Source organism: Sciurus carolinensis, chromosome 3, assembly GCF_902686445.1.
Source record: "Sciurus carolinensis chromosome 3, mSciCar1.2, whole genome shotgun sequence".
Classification (NCBI taxonomy): domain Eukaryota; kingdom Metazoa; phylum Chordata; class Mammalia; order Rodentia; family Sciuridae; genus Sciurus; species Sciurus carolinensis.
This window is the reverse complement of record NC_062215.1, coordinates 118,971,670-118,991,346: the sequence shown is the minus strand read 5'-3', so window position 1 is coordinate 118,991,346 and position 19,677 is coordinate 118,971,670. Positions and strand designations below refer to the sequence as shown.

At 38.5% G+C, this 19,677-nt stretch overlaps 1 protein-coding gene across 2 annotated transcripts in view; it reads left to right on the top strand.

Moving 5' to 3' along the window:
* Abcb11 (ATP binding cassette subfamily B member 11) overlaps window positions 1–17,827 on the top strand; it is a 90,139-nt gene extending 72,312 nt beyond the window's left edge. For both annotated transcript variants that reach the window (XM_047545833.1, XM_047545834.1), the window contains 7 exons: window positions 5,248–5,451; window positions 6,654–6,895; window positions 8,938–9,094; window positions 10,610–10,807; window positions 13,744–13,950; window positions 15,826–15,972; window positions 16,792–17,827. In XM_047545833.1, the coding sequence (XP_047401789.1) occupies window positions 5,248–5,451; window positions 6,654–6,895; window positions 8,938–9,094; window positions 10,610–10,807; window positions 13,744–13,950; window positions 15,826–15,972; window positions 16,792–16,992 (1,356 nt within the window). In that variant the 3' untranslated portion in view covers window positions 16,993–17,827. The remainder of the gene's footprint in view (window positions 1–5,247; window positions 5,452–6,653; window positions 6,896–8,937; window positions 9,095–10,609; window positions 10,808–13,743; window positions 13,951–15,825; window positions 15,973–16,791) is intronic.
* Window positions 17,828–19,677: the final 1,850 nt, after the last annotated feature.

Genomic DNA, 19,677 nt, shown 5'->3' with positions numbered 1-19,677 from the left:
TTATAAATGGCGCCACAATAGTGCCATTTTTTTTATGTTGACTTCATTTCCTGTGGAGATATATATATATATATATATATCCCAGGAGTGGGATAGCTGGATCATGTGTTAGCATTTTTAGTATTTTGAGACCCCTCCATACTGTTTTACATAGTAGCTATATTAATTTACATTCCAACAAGTGGTGTGTAAGAATTTCTTTTACTCCTATATGCTTTCCAATATTTGTTATTTATCTATTGATTGACTGGTAACAACCATTCTAACTGGGGTGAGATAGAATTTCATTGTTTTGATTTTCATTTCCATAAAGGTGCTGAGGAGTGGCATAGCTGAGTTGTTGTGGTTCCAGGCCTTGCCTTTTGAGGAATCTCCGTGCTGCTGCTTTCCAAAGTGGTTGTATTAATTTACAATTCCACCAACAGTCTATTAGTGTTCCAATTTTCTCCATATCTTCACCAGCATTTATTATTATTTGTATCTTTGATGATTGTCATTCTACCTTCAGTAAAATGAAATCTTAGTATAGTTTTGATTTGTATTTCCCTAATAGCTAATGATGTTGAACATCTTTTCATGTATCTGTTGGTCATTTGTATTTCTTATTTTGAGAAATGTCTGTTTAGTTCATTTTCACATTTATTGGTTGGGTTATTTGTCTGTGTGTGTGTGTATGTGTGTGTACATGTTGTTGTTTTTTTTTTGAGTTCTTTATATATTCTGTATATTTATCCTTGCTGGAAAAGTAATTAGCAAAGATGTTCTCCCGTTCTGTAGGTCGTCTCTTTACTCTTTTGTTCCCTTTGCTATGCAGAAGTTTTTTAATGTGATGCCATTTCATTTATTAATTCTTGTTATTATTTCTGACTTTTAGGGATCTTATTGAAGAGCTTGTTGCCTGTACCTATATGTTGGAGTGTTGCCCCTATGTTTTCTTTTAGCAGTTGCAAAATTTCTACTCTAATTTTGGGGCCTTTGATCCATTTTGAGTTGACTTTTGTGCAGAGTGAGGGAAAGAGATCTAATTTCATTTTTCTGCTTAACAGATACACAGTTTTCCCAGCACAATTTACTAAAAAGGCTGCCTTCTCTGACATATGTTATTGGCACCTTTATCAAGGATCAGATGACTGTATCTGTATGAGATTGTCTCTGTGTTTTCCATTCGACTCCATTGGTCTATGCATCTGATTTTATGCCAGGACCATGATGTTTTTGTTGCTACAGCTCAGTAGTATAATTTAAAATTGGGTATTGTGATGCTTCCAGCATTGCTCTTTTTGCTTAGGATTGCTCTGGCAATTCTGGGTCTTTTATTCTTCCACATGAAATTTTAGAATTTTTTTCTAATTCTGTGAAGAATGTCTATAATTCTGATGGTGCTTGCATTGAATCTGTAATCTGTAGATTACTTTTGGTAACTTGGCCATTTGAACAATATTATTCTGTCTATCCAATAACATGGGAGGTCTTTCTGTCTTCTTGTGTTCTCTTCAATTTCTTTCCTCAGCATTCTATAATTTTCATTGTAGAGGTCTTCCACCTTAGATTTTTTTTCTAGGAATTTTATTTTTTATTCACTTTTAAATGGAATTGTTTTTCTAATACCTTTTTCAGTGAATTGATTATTGGTGTATAGAAAAGCTATTGTTGTTTTTATTTTTCTACTTTACTAAACTTCATTATTATCTCTAGTAGTGTTTTGGTGAAGCTTTTTGGATTTTCTAAGTATATCATCACATTATCTACAGACAGTGATAATTTGAATTCCTCTTTTCCTATTTTTGTATCCCTTTAATTTCCTTCTCTTGCCTAATTGCTGTAGGTAAACTTTGGAGTACTGTGTTGAATAGGAGTAATGAGAGTGAACATACTTTTCCTGATTTTAAAGAAATGCTTTCAGTTTTTATCTATTCAGTCTGAGGCTGGCTTTGGGTTTGTCATATATAACCTTTGTGATATTGAGGTTAAGTTTCTTTTATCCCGAATTTCAGTGTATTTTTTTTTTTTCGTGAATGGGTTCTGAATTTAGTTGAAGACTTTTCCTGCATATATTGAGATAATTATGTGATTTTTGTCCTTAATTTTATTTATGTGGTGAATTACATTTATTGATTTGCATATGTTGAACAATTCTTGCATCCCTGGAATGAAACAAACTTTTTCTTTATTTCTCTCTGAACATGATTTTTCAAAAGACCTATCTTTAAGTTCCAATCATCTTTTTGCTTGATCTAGTCTGTTGTTGAAGCTTTCAACTGAACTTTTTGTCTGACTTATTGAGCTCTTCATTTGTAAGATTTCTATTTGCTTCATTTTCAAAATCTCTCTGTTGAATTTGTCATTTGTATCCTAAATCATCTTCCTGATTTTTTTAACTGTTTATCTGTATTTTCATTGAGTTTTTTTAAAAAATCATCATTTTGAATTCTTTATCAGGCATTTCTTCCACTTTGATACCTTGGAATTTGTTACTAGGGAGTAATGAGCTTTAGAAGGTGCCATATTACCTTGGTTATTCATATTTCTTTTGTTCCTATGCTAAAATTTTCACATATAATAAATCTGATATTTCTACTGCATTTATGGGATGACATTCTTAGTAAGAACCTTTCCTGAAAAAGTTTCAATTTATGATGGGTTTATTGCCATCTGGGTACCAAAATGTAATCTTCCTGTAACTGCTTTATCTATGATTAGTGAATGTGGGCACAGTGTGTACAAATATCACACACTGTCTCTGCTGGTCATTCTAAAGTTGGAACACTAGCAGTTCAGGCTGGTGTGGCGTATTCAGGATGTCAGGAACCCTGTGTGATTACTCCCACAGTGGGAGGGGTGAACCCATCAGGTGACGGGGATTTCCTTAGGCAATGTCGATACTGGCTATCTTGACTTGAATGGGTCTCTGGTTTTGACTGCTGCTGTAGAGATGAGGTGTCTAAAGCTCTTGTCCTCTGATTGCTGTGGGTTCAGGTGCTCTACCAGGAGAGGTTAAGATAGGAATTAGAGCTTCCACTCTGTTGCACTCACACCCAGTCTTGTCAACAATGCATGATCAGACAATATGTGCAGGGAGCAATGCAAGGACCTCACATAGGTGCTGGGACAGCACAAGTTATGTTCTTCCTCTCTGCTGCTACTGACTCTGCCCCCCAGGAGTGGGACCTCAGACTCCCCTAGTTGTGCATACCTGGGGATGGGGCAAAAACTGAGGGCCTTATCCCTTTGATTCATGTACACCAGAGATTGAGTGGATCGATCATAGCTAGAGTGGGGAAAAGTTCCTTTTAACTGAGGTGCTCATAGGAATGAGCAAGAGTATATTGAAGCCAGCACTGGGCTAAGTTTTCCTCCAGATCTTCTAAGGCTCCGTCCCCTAGGGGTGGGGCTACAGACACATTTTCAGTGGTATTGTTTGAAACTGCCCCAGCATGGCTTGGTGGATGGGGTTTGGAACCACAGAGTTCTTTACCCACCTTGTTAACAATAGGCACCCATGCATGGTCTTGGGAGAGCAGTGGTGGGAAGCATGTGGACAACTGCCCTCATTCCTGGCACCAGTGTAAAACCACATGTGACTGACTATGCCTGGGTCTCAGAGAACAGGATCTTCATCCCCAGCTCTTCAGAACAGCACCTTCTGCTCCCCTTTGTGTCATAACACCTGCTCCCCACCATATAGCCATCTCAGCAGATTTCTGTCGGTCACTCCACCACCAAGTTTGTCTCATAAGGAAGTTACTCCCTGCCCAGTGCAATGGAATTTTTTTGTGAGGGTGGTCCCAGAGACAGTAATATGCAGGGGTTTCTGAGCCCTAAAGCAATTCAGATTCAGACAGAGGGTCCCTTCTCCAGATGTCTGCTGGTTATAGCACCTTAGGGGCTTCCTGAGAGATGAATTGAATTCCTTTTCCAAAGTCAGCTACAATGCACATTTCAGGCCTCTTGTATATTTAGGCTTTAAACCTGCAAGGCCCATGAAACTTTCCAATAGCTAGGATTGCCAGTGTCTGTGCTGGTAGAGTTTGCTGAGACTTTCTCTTTCATGTTTACTTCTGTGGAAGAGGAACTCCACCTTCCTCTGCTGTGAAGCAAGGGTGGCAGTGCTGGAATATTTTGTCCTTCTTGCTATGCTGCTGTCCCAGGTCACTGGATTTTACAGTTTCCATTCCTCTGCTGTTGAATTCCAGTGTTCTCCAGTGTTAGGCAATACAAGAATGGTCAGAGGTTAAATGATTAGATGATGAGAGCTTTAACCTTATCAGTGGATCAACCCATTTAATGGATTCACAATTTGAATGGAATGCTGAGTGGGAAGGTGGGAAGGGGTTGGAGGAAGTAGGTCAGATTATATCTTGTCACTGGTTCCTCATGTACTTTCCCTCTCCTCTCTCCTCTCCTCTCCCTTGCTCTCCTCTCCTCTTCTCTCCTCTCTCTCCCTGCCTTCTGGATGCCATGAGTTGACAGCTTTCCTCTGCTGTGCTCTTTCACCATGATGTTTCTGTCTTGGAGCCAGTCAATCATGGACTAGGCCTCTGAAACCATGATCCCCAAATAAACTTTTCCTCCTCTAAGTTGTTCTTGTCAGGTGTTTTGGTAACAGGGACAAAAAACCAACTAACACAGTCTATAACCAAAAGAATTCAAAGCAGACACATGAACAGATATTTGTACATCGATGTTCATAGCAGCATTATTCACAATAGCCAAATGGTGCTAGAACTCAGTGTCCATCAGTGGATAGATAAATAAGCAAAATGTGATAGATATATACAATGGAATATATTCAGCCTTCTAATGGAATATCATTTGATATGTACTACAATGTAGATGAACCTTGAAAACATTAAACTCAGTAAAATAAACCAGACACAGAAAGACAAATACTTTATTATTCTCTTTATATGAAATACCTAGAATATGCAAATTCATAGAGGCAGAGAATAGAATAGAAGTTACCAATGACTTGTGGGAAGAAGGGAATCGAAGTTATCATTTAATGGGTACAGAGTTAAAAATGATGTAAACATTTTCGGTGTCAATGTGGTGATGGTCACACATTACGAATGGTTTTGATGTCCCTGAATTGTACACTTATGAATGGCTAAAATGATAAATAATATGTTTTATATATTTTATCACAACAAGACAAGAGCCTATCTTTTTGTATAAAATAGCCTTTTCACAGAATGGCATTTGGTAAAAGACTGTGTCTGAGTTGGGTTGGTTGCTTTTGGTTTACAGGCTGCTGGCTCTCAAATTGGGATGATGGTCAATTCCTTCACCAATGTCACTGTGGCCATAATCATTGCCTTCTTCTGTAGCTGGAAGCTCAGCCTGGTCATTTTGAGCTTCTTCCCCTTCTTGGCTTTATCAGGAGTCCTACAAACCAGAATGTTGATGGTATTTGCCTCTCAAGACAAGAAGGCTCTGGAGAAGGCAGGACAGGTAATCTTACAGACCTAATTTTCTTGCTCATGACTGAGTGGCACTGAGGCAAACTGTTAAAAATAGGGAATACAAAGAGATTTAGGGAAGCAGACAGGCATAGTTAGAAACCTCCCACTAGCTCTTTGCATCTATGCAAAGGCTATGTCAATGAAGCTCTGCTGCTGTGAGTTTGAACTGGCAAGGAAAAATAGTGGGGTAAACACAAATGTTTATGTGTTTGATTTCCTTTTGAATTATTACTTTTTCCATGTCCCAATATGGTGTTTTCTTACTTGTAGAGGTAGGTAGTTTGGCTTTCTGTCCAGTAGGCATTCTGAGTTTAATCAATTCCCTGAATCCTGCTGTCCACATGGAGAGAAGCTACTATCTTTTTAATAGCACACACTTTGAATTTTTACTTTAGTGACTTTTAGGCTTGCAGCAAATGCCTTTCCCAAATAGAATCATGATCTACAATTTAGGTTTCAAATACACTTACATTTAGCCATGTCTGTTAAAAAATCCATTTCAATTAATATCTGACCATCAGGGATAAATGAGAGCAGACATTTATCAGGTAAAAAAAATCGCACACACCCCTACACACACTCACTCTTAACAAATTCACTGTAATCGGGGTCTTTAAAGAAAGTAAATGACACTGCCCACGTAGGGAGAAGTCCAAGGATTTCCTAACCCAGTGGAAGAAGTAGCCCAACTTTGCACTTTTGTTAGGGGTAGGACCCTAATTCAGAAAGTGATTATTTACCTTAGAATATGAATTGAAACAGACATTTGTAGTATAGAATAAAAGATTAACTTTATATTTAAGTTAATAATTGGTCAGATTAATTTTTAATCTAAGAGTTTACATTTACATTAATTTATCTTTTGTCTCAGAAGGTATCTCAAGATACAATTTCAGATATTTCAAATGAATTAGCAAAGTTGAAGAACTTTCCAGGATAACCGTGTGTACCTCCCTCACCCCTTCTCTCTTTCCCCACCAGTGGAGGCAACAAAATCATGTTAGAACTAAGTAGAACTTGAAATTCACTAACAAACTGTCTCATGGTTCAATGGGGTTGATCTTCAGCAACTTCTGTGTGTTCTCAGGCAATGCCCATCTCCAGTTTGTACCGCATTCTGCAGTTTGTACCATCACTAATCCAAAGGAATTATTTCCTCTCTTTTATTCCTAAAACTCTTTCATTCTTCAGATTACCAGTGAAGCCCTCAATAACATTCGCACTGTTTCTGGAATTGGCATGGAGAAGCATTTCACAGACGCATTCGAAGCTGAGCTGGAGAAACCAGTCAAGACAGCCATTAAAAAAGCGAATATCTATGGATTTTGCTATGCCTTTTCCCAAAGCATAACATTTATTGCAAATTCTGCTTCCTACAGATTTGGAGGTTACTTAATCTCCAATGAGGGACTCCATTTCACCTTTGTGTTTAGGTGAGGAATGTCCCACCAAGGTCCTAAAAGACCAGCATTCTAGAGGGGAGTTGCCTGGTGCTGTCACTTCGCTTTTCTTTGCTGCCTAACAAACCAGCCTAAGTGCTGTGTCAGAAACAGCTGGGATTTGTTATTTCATGAGATTCTGTGGGTGGTCTGGTGGTTCTTCTGGCCTGGGCTACCTTCTTCAGGCTTTGGGTATATCCCGTTTCCACGTGGCCTTCCTAGTAGATGAGCTTGCTTTCTTCACAAATGTTCTCAGAGTTCCAAGTGCAGCAGAAAAAGGCACGCCCCAGTGTACTGGCATTTTTTGTCTATGTACCACATTTTGATCAAAGTCTCTTTGACCAAAGGAAGTCATACAACCAAGCCCAGATTTAAAGACTAAAGAAATAGAATCCATCTTTTGATGAGAGGAGTAACAAAGTCATATTGCAAAGGGATGTATTGCAGGATGAATTGGTGTGATCATTTTTACAATCTACTATGCTTGTTAATGCTGAAAAACTCCAGAGGTCTTTTTAGAGAAACTTCATAGGGCTGTCATATTTGAACTCTACTCCTCTCTTGCAAAGAGAACAGGTTTCCAGCTGACTTCCCCTATGTAGAGACAGAATGCACTACACAGTGATGTTAGGTTCCTTATTTATAGCCAGAGTCTACTTTTCTCATAAGATTAGCTTTGAGTCTAGTTTCTTACAGAGGTGAGAGCTTAAGGGAGTTTAACGGTGTCAGGGTACCAGGAGATGGAGCGCACATGTAAATGGGTATGGTAGGGGGCAGTGAGGGGAGAGACAGTCTGAGAAAGACTTGGAAAGCATTAGGAAAAGTGGTCCCAATAAGAATTTGTTTTCTGGGGTTTCATTTGCAAGCCAAGAGTTCTGCTTTCTCACCTGCTATGTTTCTTCTAGCACTTCTACTATACCCACTTCAACTGGGAAAAACTCTTTTCCAAATCTTTGCATGTTTAAAACTACTAACCCCAATCCAGGAATACCAGCTGTTGACTTGTTTTTGTTCATTTACAGAAAAGTTTTTGTTTTTTCATTTGTTTGCAGTACTGGGGATTGAACTTCAGGGCCTTTTGCATGTTAGGCAAGTGCTCCACTACTGAGCACATCCACAACCTAAACAAGGGCTTTTAAAGAATTACTTTCCAACATTTAAAATTGAGAGACTATAGAAAGCCAATTTATGGCTTTACTTTAAAAACTAGAAAGTCGTTTTTCTATAATTTCTCATTTTATCCCAAGTGTTTTCAATCCCTTAAACTTTAGACTGGCTCTCGAAGATGTTTGCTTTTGCAACTCTGGCCTAAAACAAGTCCTGCTTCTAAGATGAGCAGTAAGATATACACAAATACAACCCCTGATCCCATTCCCACCCCAGACAGGTCCTCTGTGAATGGAGGTGCAGGTGAACAGCTTTGAGGGCTGCCCCTCATGTCGTGGTTTAGGTAGCAGCAAAGTTGTCTCTTACCAGATTTATCATTCCTTTGTTTGTTCATCCATTTATTTGTTTTTAAGACCCATGTTGAATATAGTTAGGGACTGGGACAAGTAGGAGGATACAGGCAATTTCATGTTGTCTGAAGCATGAATTATATGCAGGCTTGGCATAGAATTGATAGACTTATATCACCCATCATTATCTTTTATGTACCTATCATTGATCCAAAGAATGTTAAAATTGTAAGAAAATCAACCCAATCTGGTGATCTTTTAAGCCCCCTCCTTTTTAAAAATATTTTTTCAAAAGTTTTTTCCTCTTTAAACCAAAAAATTTTTAAATAAGAAACCACTGTGGTGGAATCAGAGTTTGGAGGTCTGAGCTCTACTTTGGTCAGTCCACCCCATTCCCCTTTTCATTGAATACAATTTGCAAATTTCTTCAATTCCCATATTCCCAGACAAGTCTAAAGTGACTTGCTCAAGGCTACTTGATTCTTTCCTATCAGAATCAGGGTTAGACCCCCTAATTACTGCCTCTTGGCCTTCACATCAACCACACCCACCCTTCTCTGCCTGGGTTTCTGATTGCAGGGTGATTACTGCAATTGTATTGAGTGCAACAGCTCTTGGAAGAACATTCTCCTATACCCCAAGTTATGCCAAAGCTAAAATATCAGCAGCACGCTTTTTTCAGCTACTGGACCGACAACCTCCAATTAGTGTATACAGTACTGCTGGTGAAAAATGGGTAAGTTTTGGGCCAGGGGAGTTGGACTTACGTGGTGTGTGCGTGTGTATGTGTGTGTGTGTGCGCGCGCAGAATGATCACTGGGGATGGTCAGACAATATTGCTTAACTTCTAAATATTTACAGCCTGGATTCATTCAGACTGTACTCAGAATGGACAGAGTGTATTTATCAATATAAAGAAATGAAGTATCTATTATCAAAATTTATTCATAAAACTGGCATCTGAATAAGGCAACAAGATCCAATTGTATTAGTCCATTTTCCATTACTGTGACAAAGTGTCTGTAGAAAAGAAAAGAGATTTATTTGGTCCACAATTTTGGAGGCTGTAAATCCAAGACCAGTTGGCTCCACTGATTTGTCCTCTTGGGAAGGGCCCCCTGGGCTGAGACACACCCTGGTGGGATGGCAAGAATGAATGCATGAGGGAAAGATCCATAGGGAGATAGGAAGTAAGACTGTGGGTCTTGCTTCTCTATAGCAGCCTTTTGTCAAGAACCAACAGGGTATGATGAGAATTACATTAATTTCTTCCAATGGCAGTGACCCAGTGACCCAATCACCTGGCATTAAACCTTACCTCTTAAGTGTTCTGTCCTTTCTCAACATTGCCACAATGGGCACCAAGCTTCCAACATATGAATCCTTTGGGGGCAACTGTATCCAAAGCCAATGATTGCTAAATTCTATGTAATATAAAACACACTGAGTTTCAGAATGAATGAAGTCGATGTCTTTTGAGTCCTACCCAATAACATGTTCTCTATGGATGCCCTTTAGGTAATGGAGATAAACCAGTTCTTCCTATTCAGCAATATTGATTTGATTCATATTTACCTGGGTTCACATTTTAGCCCATGTGGATGCCCAGAAAATTAATTCAATCTCAACAAAATGTTTTTCCCCCTAATGGATCATCCCCAGAGGTGTTTTTAATCTTTTCCTTTTTTAAAAATATTTATGTTCAAAATACCAAAACAAACCTAAACAGTAGTAGTGGATGTAAATCTGAATCTTTTTAAATTGGTCAAGTGACCTGTTTCTCCTTCAGCTCTATAAAAGTAAAGTCTGTGTGGTTTATTAAACATCTATTTCTAGGGTTTATGATTTATGGTTTTAAATTCACTACAGTATTCACCTTTGCAGTGCAGACCTCAAATAACTTTTGCTCTAAGTCATTTCAAGTGTAATGCTATTATTTTGAGCCTTTGGGGGAAGGCTCAGATGGGCTTCTGTGATGTATTATCTTTTAGCTACTCTCTTCCATTCAGTGTGTCAAAGAGTGGATGACAAGGAAATCCCCTTAGGTTAGAATGGAATTAAGAGGTAAAATGTCTAATTTTGCTTCTCAAGTCTTCTTTTATGTTATGCCTGCCAGAGTGGAAAGTAGAAGATCATTTTATGAAGTTGCTACCCCTATACTTTTCACTTAGTATGGTGTAGATTTAGGTGCATTTTCAGTATTCTAGGCTTTCATAAGGAACATGTGTAATTCCAATTCTCTCATCCACAGGACAACTTCCAAGGAAAGATAGACTTTGTCGACTGTAAATTTACCTATCCTTCTCGGCCTGAAACGCAAGTTCTGAATGGCCTCTCAGTGTCAGTTAATCCAGGGCAGACACTGGCATTTGTTGGAACCAGTGGATGTGGCAAAAGCACCAGTATTCAGTTGTTGGAACGTTTCTATGATCCTGATGAAGGGAAGGTGGTAAGCAATGCAAATGCTTTTTTTTTTTTGAGAATTTTGCTTTCTGCAAAATCTCTCTCTAAAAGTGGTCTCCAAGATTGTGCCTTGCCAGACTCACTCGAAAGTGCTTGCCTTGGACACTTAGCCCTATGGATATTTTCCATTTCCAGTCATTTTATGGTTGACCGGATTCTACCTCACAGTTTCTAACATCATATTCTTCCCAGTTCCAGATGGCCTGCTGACCAGTTAGGCAAGGAAAACTGGGCACACTGCAAAGCTGGAGATGAGTGTATTTGACAGAAGCACTCACTTACCCGTAAATGGAGCAGAAAGTGCAAACTAATCAGGGAACTAATGGCCAGGAATGGAAAAAGTGGGGGTGATAAGGGACACAATGACAGATGAACAAGAAAGGGGACTGAGCATGAAAAATCGGAAACAATCCTGGGTCAAAAAGTCCAAGTCTAAATAACATAAGGAACTCAAATTGATAGCCATACATCATAAGGCTTTGGCAAGGATATTTGAGAAGTTGATGGATTGCTTTATTACTTATTTTTCACAACATTTCGTTCTCTTTTTCTTTCTTTGTTTTCAAATAATATGTGCAGGAGTTGATGAAGTCAAATAATAAAGGTTTTTTTTAAGAAAAGTAATACTCTTTACTTTTTCTTGCTCAAAGGCAACTATTTTAACCACTTAATGTTTTTAGATTTCCCACTGATTATTTTTGTGTCTCTAAATAATTTGTTCATGCTGCCGTTATCATGATATAACACATCCAGACCCCTGCTGACTTATTTATTAAAAAATGAAAGACTAAATTATAATGTACCAAAGAAAGAAAAAAATCAGCTAACCATCACCACTCCCTCTTTTCACTCAATTCTTCTCAATATAGTTACATTATTTTTAGTTCCTCTATTTGTAAATCTAACTAGTACACTTTCATTGCTTTTCCACCACCGGTAGAGAATACCTCTTGAATTCTTTCTAAGATGAGAATGTTAGCAGTCTTACCCTTATTTTCACTTCTTGTTTTCTCCCTTTATCTCTCAAATTTTAACTATACTTCTATATTTTTAAGAACACAAAACACATTCTGTTTATCACATTGATTATATTTCCTACTTTCACATTAGGTTGATTCTAAAAGTTGAAAGCTGATTAATAATATTTACTATGATTATGTGAATATTGTTCTTCCTGTAGTCAAGTAGTGATTCACTTTAGCATTATATTTTCTTTCTTGATTGTTTTTCTGAAAGGTCTTTTTCCTATTTTTTCCCCCCTTCTCTTCCTTTAAAAAAAAACTTTTCTTCCAATGTCTGTATTCTGCCATCTATTCTGAAAAACCTGCTTCTTTCTCTCATATTTGTCAAATCCTGGATTGATTTCATCCTCTGCCTAGTGAACAGTTGTCATCCTATGAGTTCTCTGTAATATTTTCTTGGATTAGATTCATTATTTCATGGTGTCCATATTTTCCTCTCTCTTGGTTTTCACCCTCCTTTTGTTGTAACACATTCACAAGTAGTTTTCTAAGAAATTGTTCAGAGGTCTGGATCTGAAAATGTTTTATTTTGCTCCAAATTTGATCAATTTTTAACCTTAATATTTTGAAAATGGCTTGATTTTCCTGCATAGTATAATCTTAATTACAATGAAGACCAATGACATTATGAAGAGAAATACTGAGAGAAACTTGAAAGAGGCAAGTTTCCCTTGCAAAAAGCAAAACAAGGAAATAAAACAGATACTGGCAGGATTCAGGAAGTTACGAAAATGAGGAGCAAAAGTTGATTGCCTGTAATTTAAATCACTGCTATTATTAATTTTAGGTGTAAAATTTTTAATTTGTTTGAAAGTATTTGGTGATTGATGCTCCTAGAAAGCACAACACACTGGAGATCTAAACTCTGGTAAGGGAAAGGATTCAGTTTCCCAAAATGTCAACTCCCTCATGCCCGTTATTCAGGTAGATTGTGAAGTATGTGAGATGCAGGGAGCTGAATCTATTGTGTTTAACTTCTCCAACATTAACATGTATACCGAACATATGTCTCTGAATGATCTGATGTAGATAGAAATCAAGACCCATGAAGAAATCATTATGATATTTTTGCATTGCATAGGCACAATATATTTTGCTATATCATAGATCATTGTAAAACATATCTACAAACATTTTAAAGAAGGAAAATATCATGTCATCATTTTAAAAAACTCCTCTTTGCTTTTAGGGAAGCTACCAAATGTAGATATTCAATAGTTTCAACACAGTGAAATAGTTTCAAGTAGTGAGACTTCCACTACTTTCTGTGGGAGATTCTTATGGAGCATTGAGTGCATCTTCTAGGAGCTTCCAATACAGCACATACACAACAACTAGAGAATAGCTCAGTTTCTAATAAAGTAGTAGGTTATGCTTTGCAGAGAAAAGGACTATGGAAAATGAATAGAGAAATAAATCAATTAATTACCAATAAACTTATCTCATCAATAAACACACAAGAGTCAATACTCTTTTCAAATGGGAGAGGTGTGATGGATTGGGCCATACCAGATCTGGTCTCTAACAAGATGGAGTAGCCCACCTCTCCTTTATTTTATAGTCACACAGGTAAAGGGGGCCAAGACTGGGAGGGGCTTCTTATGTGATGAACAGGATGGGGTGGATTTAGGGAAGCCATTTGTTTAAGGAACGAGCATATCAGTCAGTCGGTAAGTCACTCCCATACTAGGGCCGCCTACTTCCTAGGCTATCTGGAACAGTCTATCATGGCTGCCAGTTCTTGGGAGTTAGGCCTCTGTATCCCATGGCTCAACCAAATCTGATTCTGCTAGATAAAGATGACTTTCCACACCACATAAAACCTAACTCCAGAATATGAGCTTTCCTTCTTCCCTGGGGTTCAAAACTCAATGCCTGTTGTCATCACCTCTATTGGCAGATGATAGATGGGCATGACAGCCGAAAAGTGAACATCCAGTTCCTCCGCTCGCATATTGGCATTGTTTCCCAGGAACCAGTGTTGTTTGACTGCAGTATAATGGACAATATCAAGTATGGGGACAACACCAGAGAAATTCCCATGGAAAGAGTCATAGCAGCTGCCAAGCAGGCTCAGCTACACGACTTTGTCATGTCACTCCCAGAGGTGAGCACTGAGTCTGCTGTCCCTGCAGTAGACAGGAATAGGAGATGGGGAGAGAAAAAAAAAAAAAAAAAAAAAGTTGTGATTTTGGCTCAAGGAGAAGTTCCAAGGCAATACAGTTTATTTCCCAGTGTCTCAGTATTTTCTTAGTTTTTTAAGCAAAATAAGTAAAAATCAACTTTGTCATACATAAAACAATATCATTCTGAGCATTAGCTTGACTTCATGGAAAATAGCCTGATGTTTGAAGCAGACATGGGCTTGAATCTACCCTGAAACTTCCTAGTTGTGCGCGTAACTGTGGAACAATTTCTTATCCATTCTGAGATTGTCTATTTCATCTTTAAAATTCAAAAAATAACATCAAAATGAAGGAGTACACTTATGACCACACAATGAGAACTGCTGCTGCTATCATTGACCCCGCAACATTTCAATACTTGGCAGCCCACTTTGTTGTTTCTTATTTTGCCAAAGCCAAGTCTGAACTTAGGGCAGTATCAACTTGGCATTTTTCAGTTCACCAGGTATCTCTCTTAGTGGTTGACCACAAGGAGAATTAAGATATGAAAACCAAGCTGTAAGAACCAATATTACTTTTAACCTTCTCCACTTCATTTAAAAAAAATATATATCACTTAGAAATTACTTTCCTATGTAAGTGATTATGTTTATAAGTTTTATAATGTTTGTGGTGGGCTTTTATGTTTGTTCTTTTCACAAGTCTCCCTGGGTCTTAGCCTCTTGTGTTGGTTCTAACCTGGGCAGCCTAATCAGCAAACTTGGAATGTATTATTTACTGCATCTGGAGTTGAAAAGCAAAGTTGTGTGTCCTTCGGAGGAGCAACTGATTCTGTGAATCTTTGTTGAGCATCTACACGTTTTGTTCAAGAACTGCCTTGGAGTTGATTTATTGCCTCTTTTTCGTACAGACTTGCCCATATTACTTACTCTTCACCAACCACCTCATCTTCATAAGGATAAAGGAAGCTGCCATGACCTCATCTGGCTTACAGGAGCATTTTTCAGGGGGCAAGGGAGACAAGGGAATGAATGATTTTGAATTGGAAGATAGGGTTGAATAGTGGTTAGGGGCCATTATTCAGAACCTTGATACACCTGAATTTAGATTTCACTTTTGCTAATTATTACTTGTCTTTTTGCAATTTCCTTGCCTCTCTATACCTAAGTTTCATCATCTATAAATTGATAGAATGTGATTTCTGTGAATATTGAGTGATGTCCCAACTAGTATGTGAGCACAATCTCTGATCATAGTAAACACTCTGTGAAGTTAGCTCTTTTTAATGTAGCTATGTCAGGCATCTAGCTAGACCCTTTCCCTCCCAGTTTCATCAAAACTCACAACGAATATGTGAGCTGGGTTCTATTACTGCATTTTTCAGATGAGTTTGCAGCTCAAAGAATTTTAAATAAGTTGTTCATGATTGCAGAGCTAGATGTATACACACAAACCAGGGCTTGTGTTCTAGATTGATGTCTCCCCGGGAAAGGAGTGGAACAGGAGGTCTCTTGAAAACCACTTCTGTTCCTGTGCTTATTCCATCTGAGGAAGATCTTATCTTGCAAATCAGAGAATCTTAAATTGAGAATCTCCTATCTGGGATCTTATCTGGAGACAGGGAGAAAGAGAAAAGAAAGGCAGAGATGGGGAATAAAATTTCCCTCATTTCTCAGCACAAACTTCATATTATCTTTTATTCCTAGCTGGATTTGATAACTTTTATAGGATTTTTTCACTATCCACAAATTCAAAAAGCAATAATTTAAATTCATGAAGGAGTCATTGATGTGGGCTCCATACAGCACAGAAGCAATGGCCATTTCTAGTTCTCAGTCTTACCATACTTTTTCCAGAAATATGAAACTAATGTTGGGACTCAGGGATCTCAGCTCTCTAGAGGGGAGAAACAACGCATTGCTATTGCTCGGGCCATCATAAGAGATCCTAAAATTTTGCTCCTAGATGAAGCCACTTCAGCCCTAGACACGGAAAGTGAAAAGGTAAGTATTGATTTTTTAAAGTCATAGATCGTGATGGATGAATCTTTTGCTGTAAGAGTTGTCCTTATAAAATGGCACTGTTTTCAACTTTCTGATTCATTAACAGTAGAAATTGGCAATACTTTGTGGAAGCAAAAGACAATGTCTAGAGAAAATAGTTTAGTGGAAAATTGCTTCCCATACAAATTTTAACTTTAAGACAATTGTTTTGAAGATTCTTAAGTGACATGTTAAGTGACATTTTCAAAGGGAAATAACTTTTTAAATATAATAAAATAATTTAGGTAATATGTTAGGCATAATGTTTTATGTTTTTTCAAGTGATGTGACAATGGGTAGGCCATATACAATGCAGGGGAGAAGGTGGCACCTGATGTTCAGTTTGCATGAAAGCAGATGCAGTCGAGAAAAATCACAATTCTGAAATTCAAAATCTATGACTAACACCTTAAAAATCATGATTCCATTCTGGGAAGAGCTAAAATGTCCTGAATGAAGACAAATATCAGGAATGTCCACTTAACTTCTGCCTACATTGTTTCCTTGGTTTCATTTTAATAAACTAGGCCACCAGATATTACAAAATTACAGTGACTTTGTAGTTTCACTGATATTTCTTGCTTTGCTGAGATTTCCCAGCGAGTGAGCTGCAATTTAAATCATTGATCCTCTACTTTCTTGATCCTCTGTTATGCTGAATCTTTGGGTTTTCCCCCAAGTATGGGATTATTATTCAGGTGGAACAGAACTGAACTCGCCTGATGGTGGGCTGGGGACAATCATGTTTCTTTGCATCAACTCTCCATCTTTTCTTTGCAGACAGTTCAGGTTGCTCTGGACAAAGCCAGAGAGGGTCGGACCTGCATTGTTATTGCCCATCGCTTGTCTACCATCCAGAACTCGGATATCATCGCTGTCATGTCACAAGGAGTGGTGATTGAAAAGGGGATCCATGAGGAACTGATGGCCCAGAAGGGAGCCTACTACAAGCTTGTCACTACTGGAGCCCCCATCAGTTGACCTGGCTCAAAAACTTAATGCATAGAGCTGGGAACATGGCTACATGGTAGAGCACTTGCCCAACATGCACAAGGCCCTGGGTTCTATTCCCAGCACCTGAGGGAAAGAAAAGAAAGAAAAAGAGGGAGAAATGTTAATATCTTATTCTTACAGACATAACCATGTGCTGGGATCCAAGTTAATTTCTAATGACCTTCAATAGTAATTCAGTTTTAGATATCCATATAAAAACTAAAATCAGTGTGAGTGAAAATCCAAGGTCAAGCACCTAGTTAGCCACCACACAGTGCTTCTCTCTGCAGAAGCCAGTCACAATCACTATGTGGGAGTTAGTGAGAGGCTGTGGAATGAATGAGACTTTGAACTCCTCAAGGCAGGAGGACTGACTTTTGTCTTTTTGAACCCTTGGTGTACATAATGTCTCCTTTGTAATAGGCACTTAATAAAATATGTGTTGAGCTGGACTAAGATCAAATGTGAAAAGAGCAGAAAGGATCAAAGACCAATTGTATTTCTCAACTAAGATTTTCTTCCACACAAAGTAGATGCATTCATCCCTAAGGCTGAGGATAGGGAAAGGAGGGCTTTTGCACCCTGGAGGCTCTCAGGCTGAGGATGTGGCAGGGGCAAGGATTAGCAGAGGTTTACCAGTTTGTCCATGGTGGTTGAGGCTGTGGACCCAGGGAGCAGTACATAGGAAGTCACCATTTACTAGACCAGACTGGGCCTGGGTGGCTGGGGGTGGAGGAGCTATTCCGAGCCTTGTATTTCTCATTGCCCCCGCCCCATATTGGTTGCTTTCTTTATTCTATAAATCCGATTCATGAAATGAAAATAGTACCTTTTATCTTTCTTTAGCTTCCTAAGGTGAAACATTTAAAAAATCAGTTAAATATGGTAGAAAAACACTGTTTGTCCCTGCTTTTTCAGAATACCACTGAATGATATTAAAGGAATTAAGAAGGAATAAAACCACAAGAACACAGAAGACAAAATGAAACTGGCAACAAAATTTAGAGAGCCAGGAAGCAAATAAACAACTAATAATGGGGTTAGAAGATGAGAGAAAACAAAACTGTTATGTACTAGTTGGGGGAAGGGAAGATCACCAACATTCCATTTGGTACTACAGACCCCTAGAAAGGCTCAGGATATAAAGCCATAGGGTCCTTCAAGGAGGGGGAAGGAGAGGAACAGATGGGGCTGAAGACAAGAATGGGTTGAGAGCCTGTGTAGCAACTCAGGTGCAGAGCCTCTGCTGCCCTTTCCTGATCCCAGCAGGGCACTGGGGCGCTCACCACAGGCTTGGCATAAGGAGACAAGTTGCGGTTGAGGGCTGATGAACACATAGGTGGCAGGGGATTGAGTGTAAGGATGTGTTTGAGCAGAAAAATACCTAGTTACCCTCCTCTGGCAGATGATTGAAGAATGAATCTCTGCAGAAACCAGTCAATACAAGAAAAGACATCTATGGGTCTGCTAGTCTTTCGAAGAATATTTCCTAACCAGATTACTTGACTGTGAAGTCCCTCTGCCCACAATATGTACACACTCACTCAGAGCTACCCTAGCTTTTCATTGTCTACCTCTTGCATGAGAAAGACTGTCAAGGATCATCAGGAAACATTTTAACATATAAAGCAAAAGTGACAGCAAGATACACCCAGAAGAAAGGAAGTTACAGGTAACAGAGACAATGCAAAGATTAGGAAAATGCTCAGAGTGGCAATAAAGTTACTCAATGAGAAGAGAAGATATTTCCATCTATTCAAATAAAAACAGGTGTCCATTAAAATGAACACATACACACACAAATACACAGAAGAGCTCTTGAGGGCAGAAATGAAAAATTCAATAGCAGGGAATATACAGTTCCCACCAGCTTTCCTGTTTTCTCAATGTCTTCCTCCCTATATCGTCCTCCCAAGCCTACTCACTCTATGCTTATATTTCTCCTGCCCATGGCCAACAAATGAACTTACGCCTACAGAGTAAACCTGAGTTGTGGTATTCCGAGGTGTATTATGTTTATTTTGCCCAGTATTTTCTGATAAATAACTGCAAAGATGCTTTAGCAGGTTGATTGGTCAGGCCAGAATTATTGATAGTCTCTGGGAGGCAGAGAGCAGAGGACTGCATTCTAGTTATGAAAAATCACAGGGTGAGATAAGTTGCAGAACAAAGATGACTGCAGAATAAAGATGTAGTAAACACATGTTCATCCTCTAATCTTGAAGAAATAAGAGGAGAATCCATGTGCTTAGTGGCTTTTCAAAGAGAAAGAACCCTTGGCCTGTGCTGGGAAGTTGTGTTTCCTAGAGCAAAACTCCTGGTTACAAAAAAGGAAGGAAGGAGTTATCTTTTCAAATAAGGTACTTGAAAGTTATTGGCGAAAGAAAAAAGGTTGACTTGAGAGAATGTGAAATGATTTGGGAATTTTGAGGCTTGGTGACAAAGGAGATTACAACTTCAAAAATGAAACAAATTAAGTTGCATTTTACTTTGTAACACCAGGGGGTGTCAGTGTCTTCATTTCTATTCTGCAACTATCACAGACAAAAGATTTGACTATGCAATATTAATTATTGGTGTTTCTCATCTGACCCAGGGGTTGGCTTAGTCTGTTGTCTGACACTTATGGCAAATCTGTCTTCAATTTAATGTTTTCATGATATGTTTATGCTG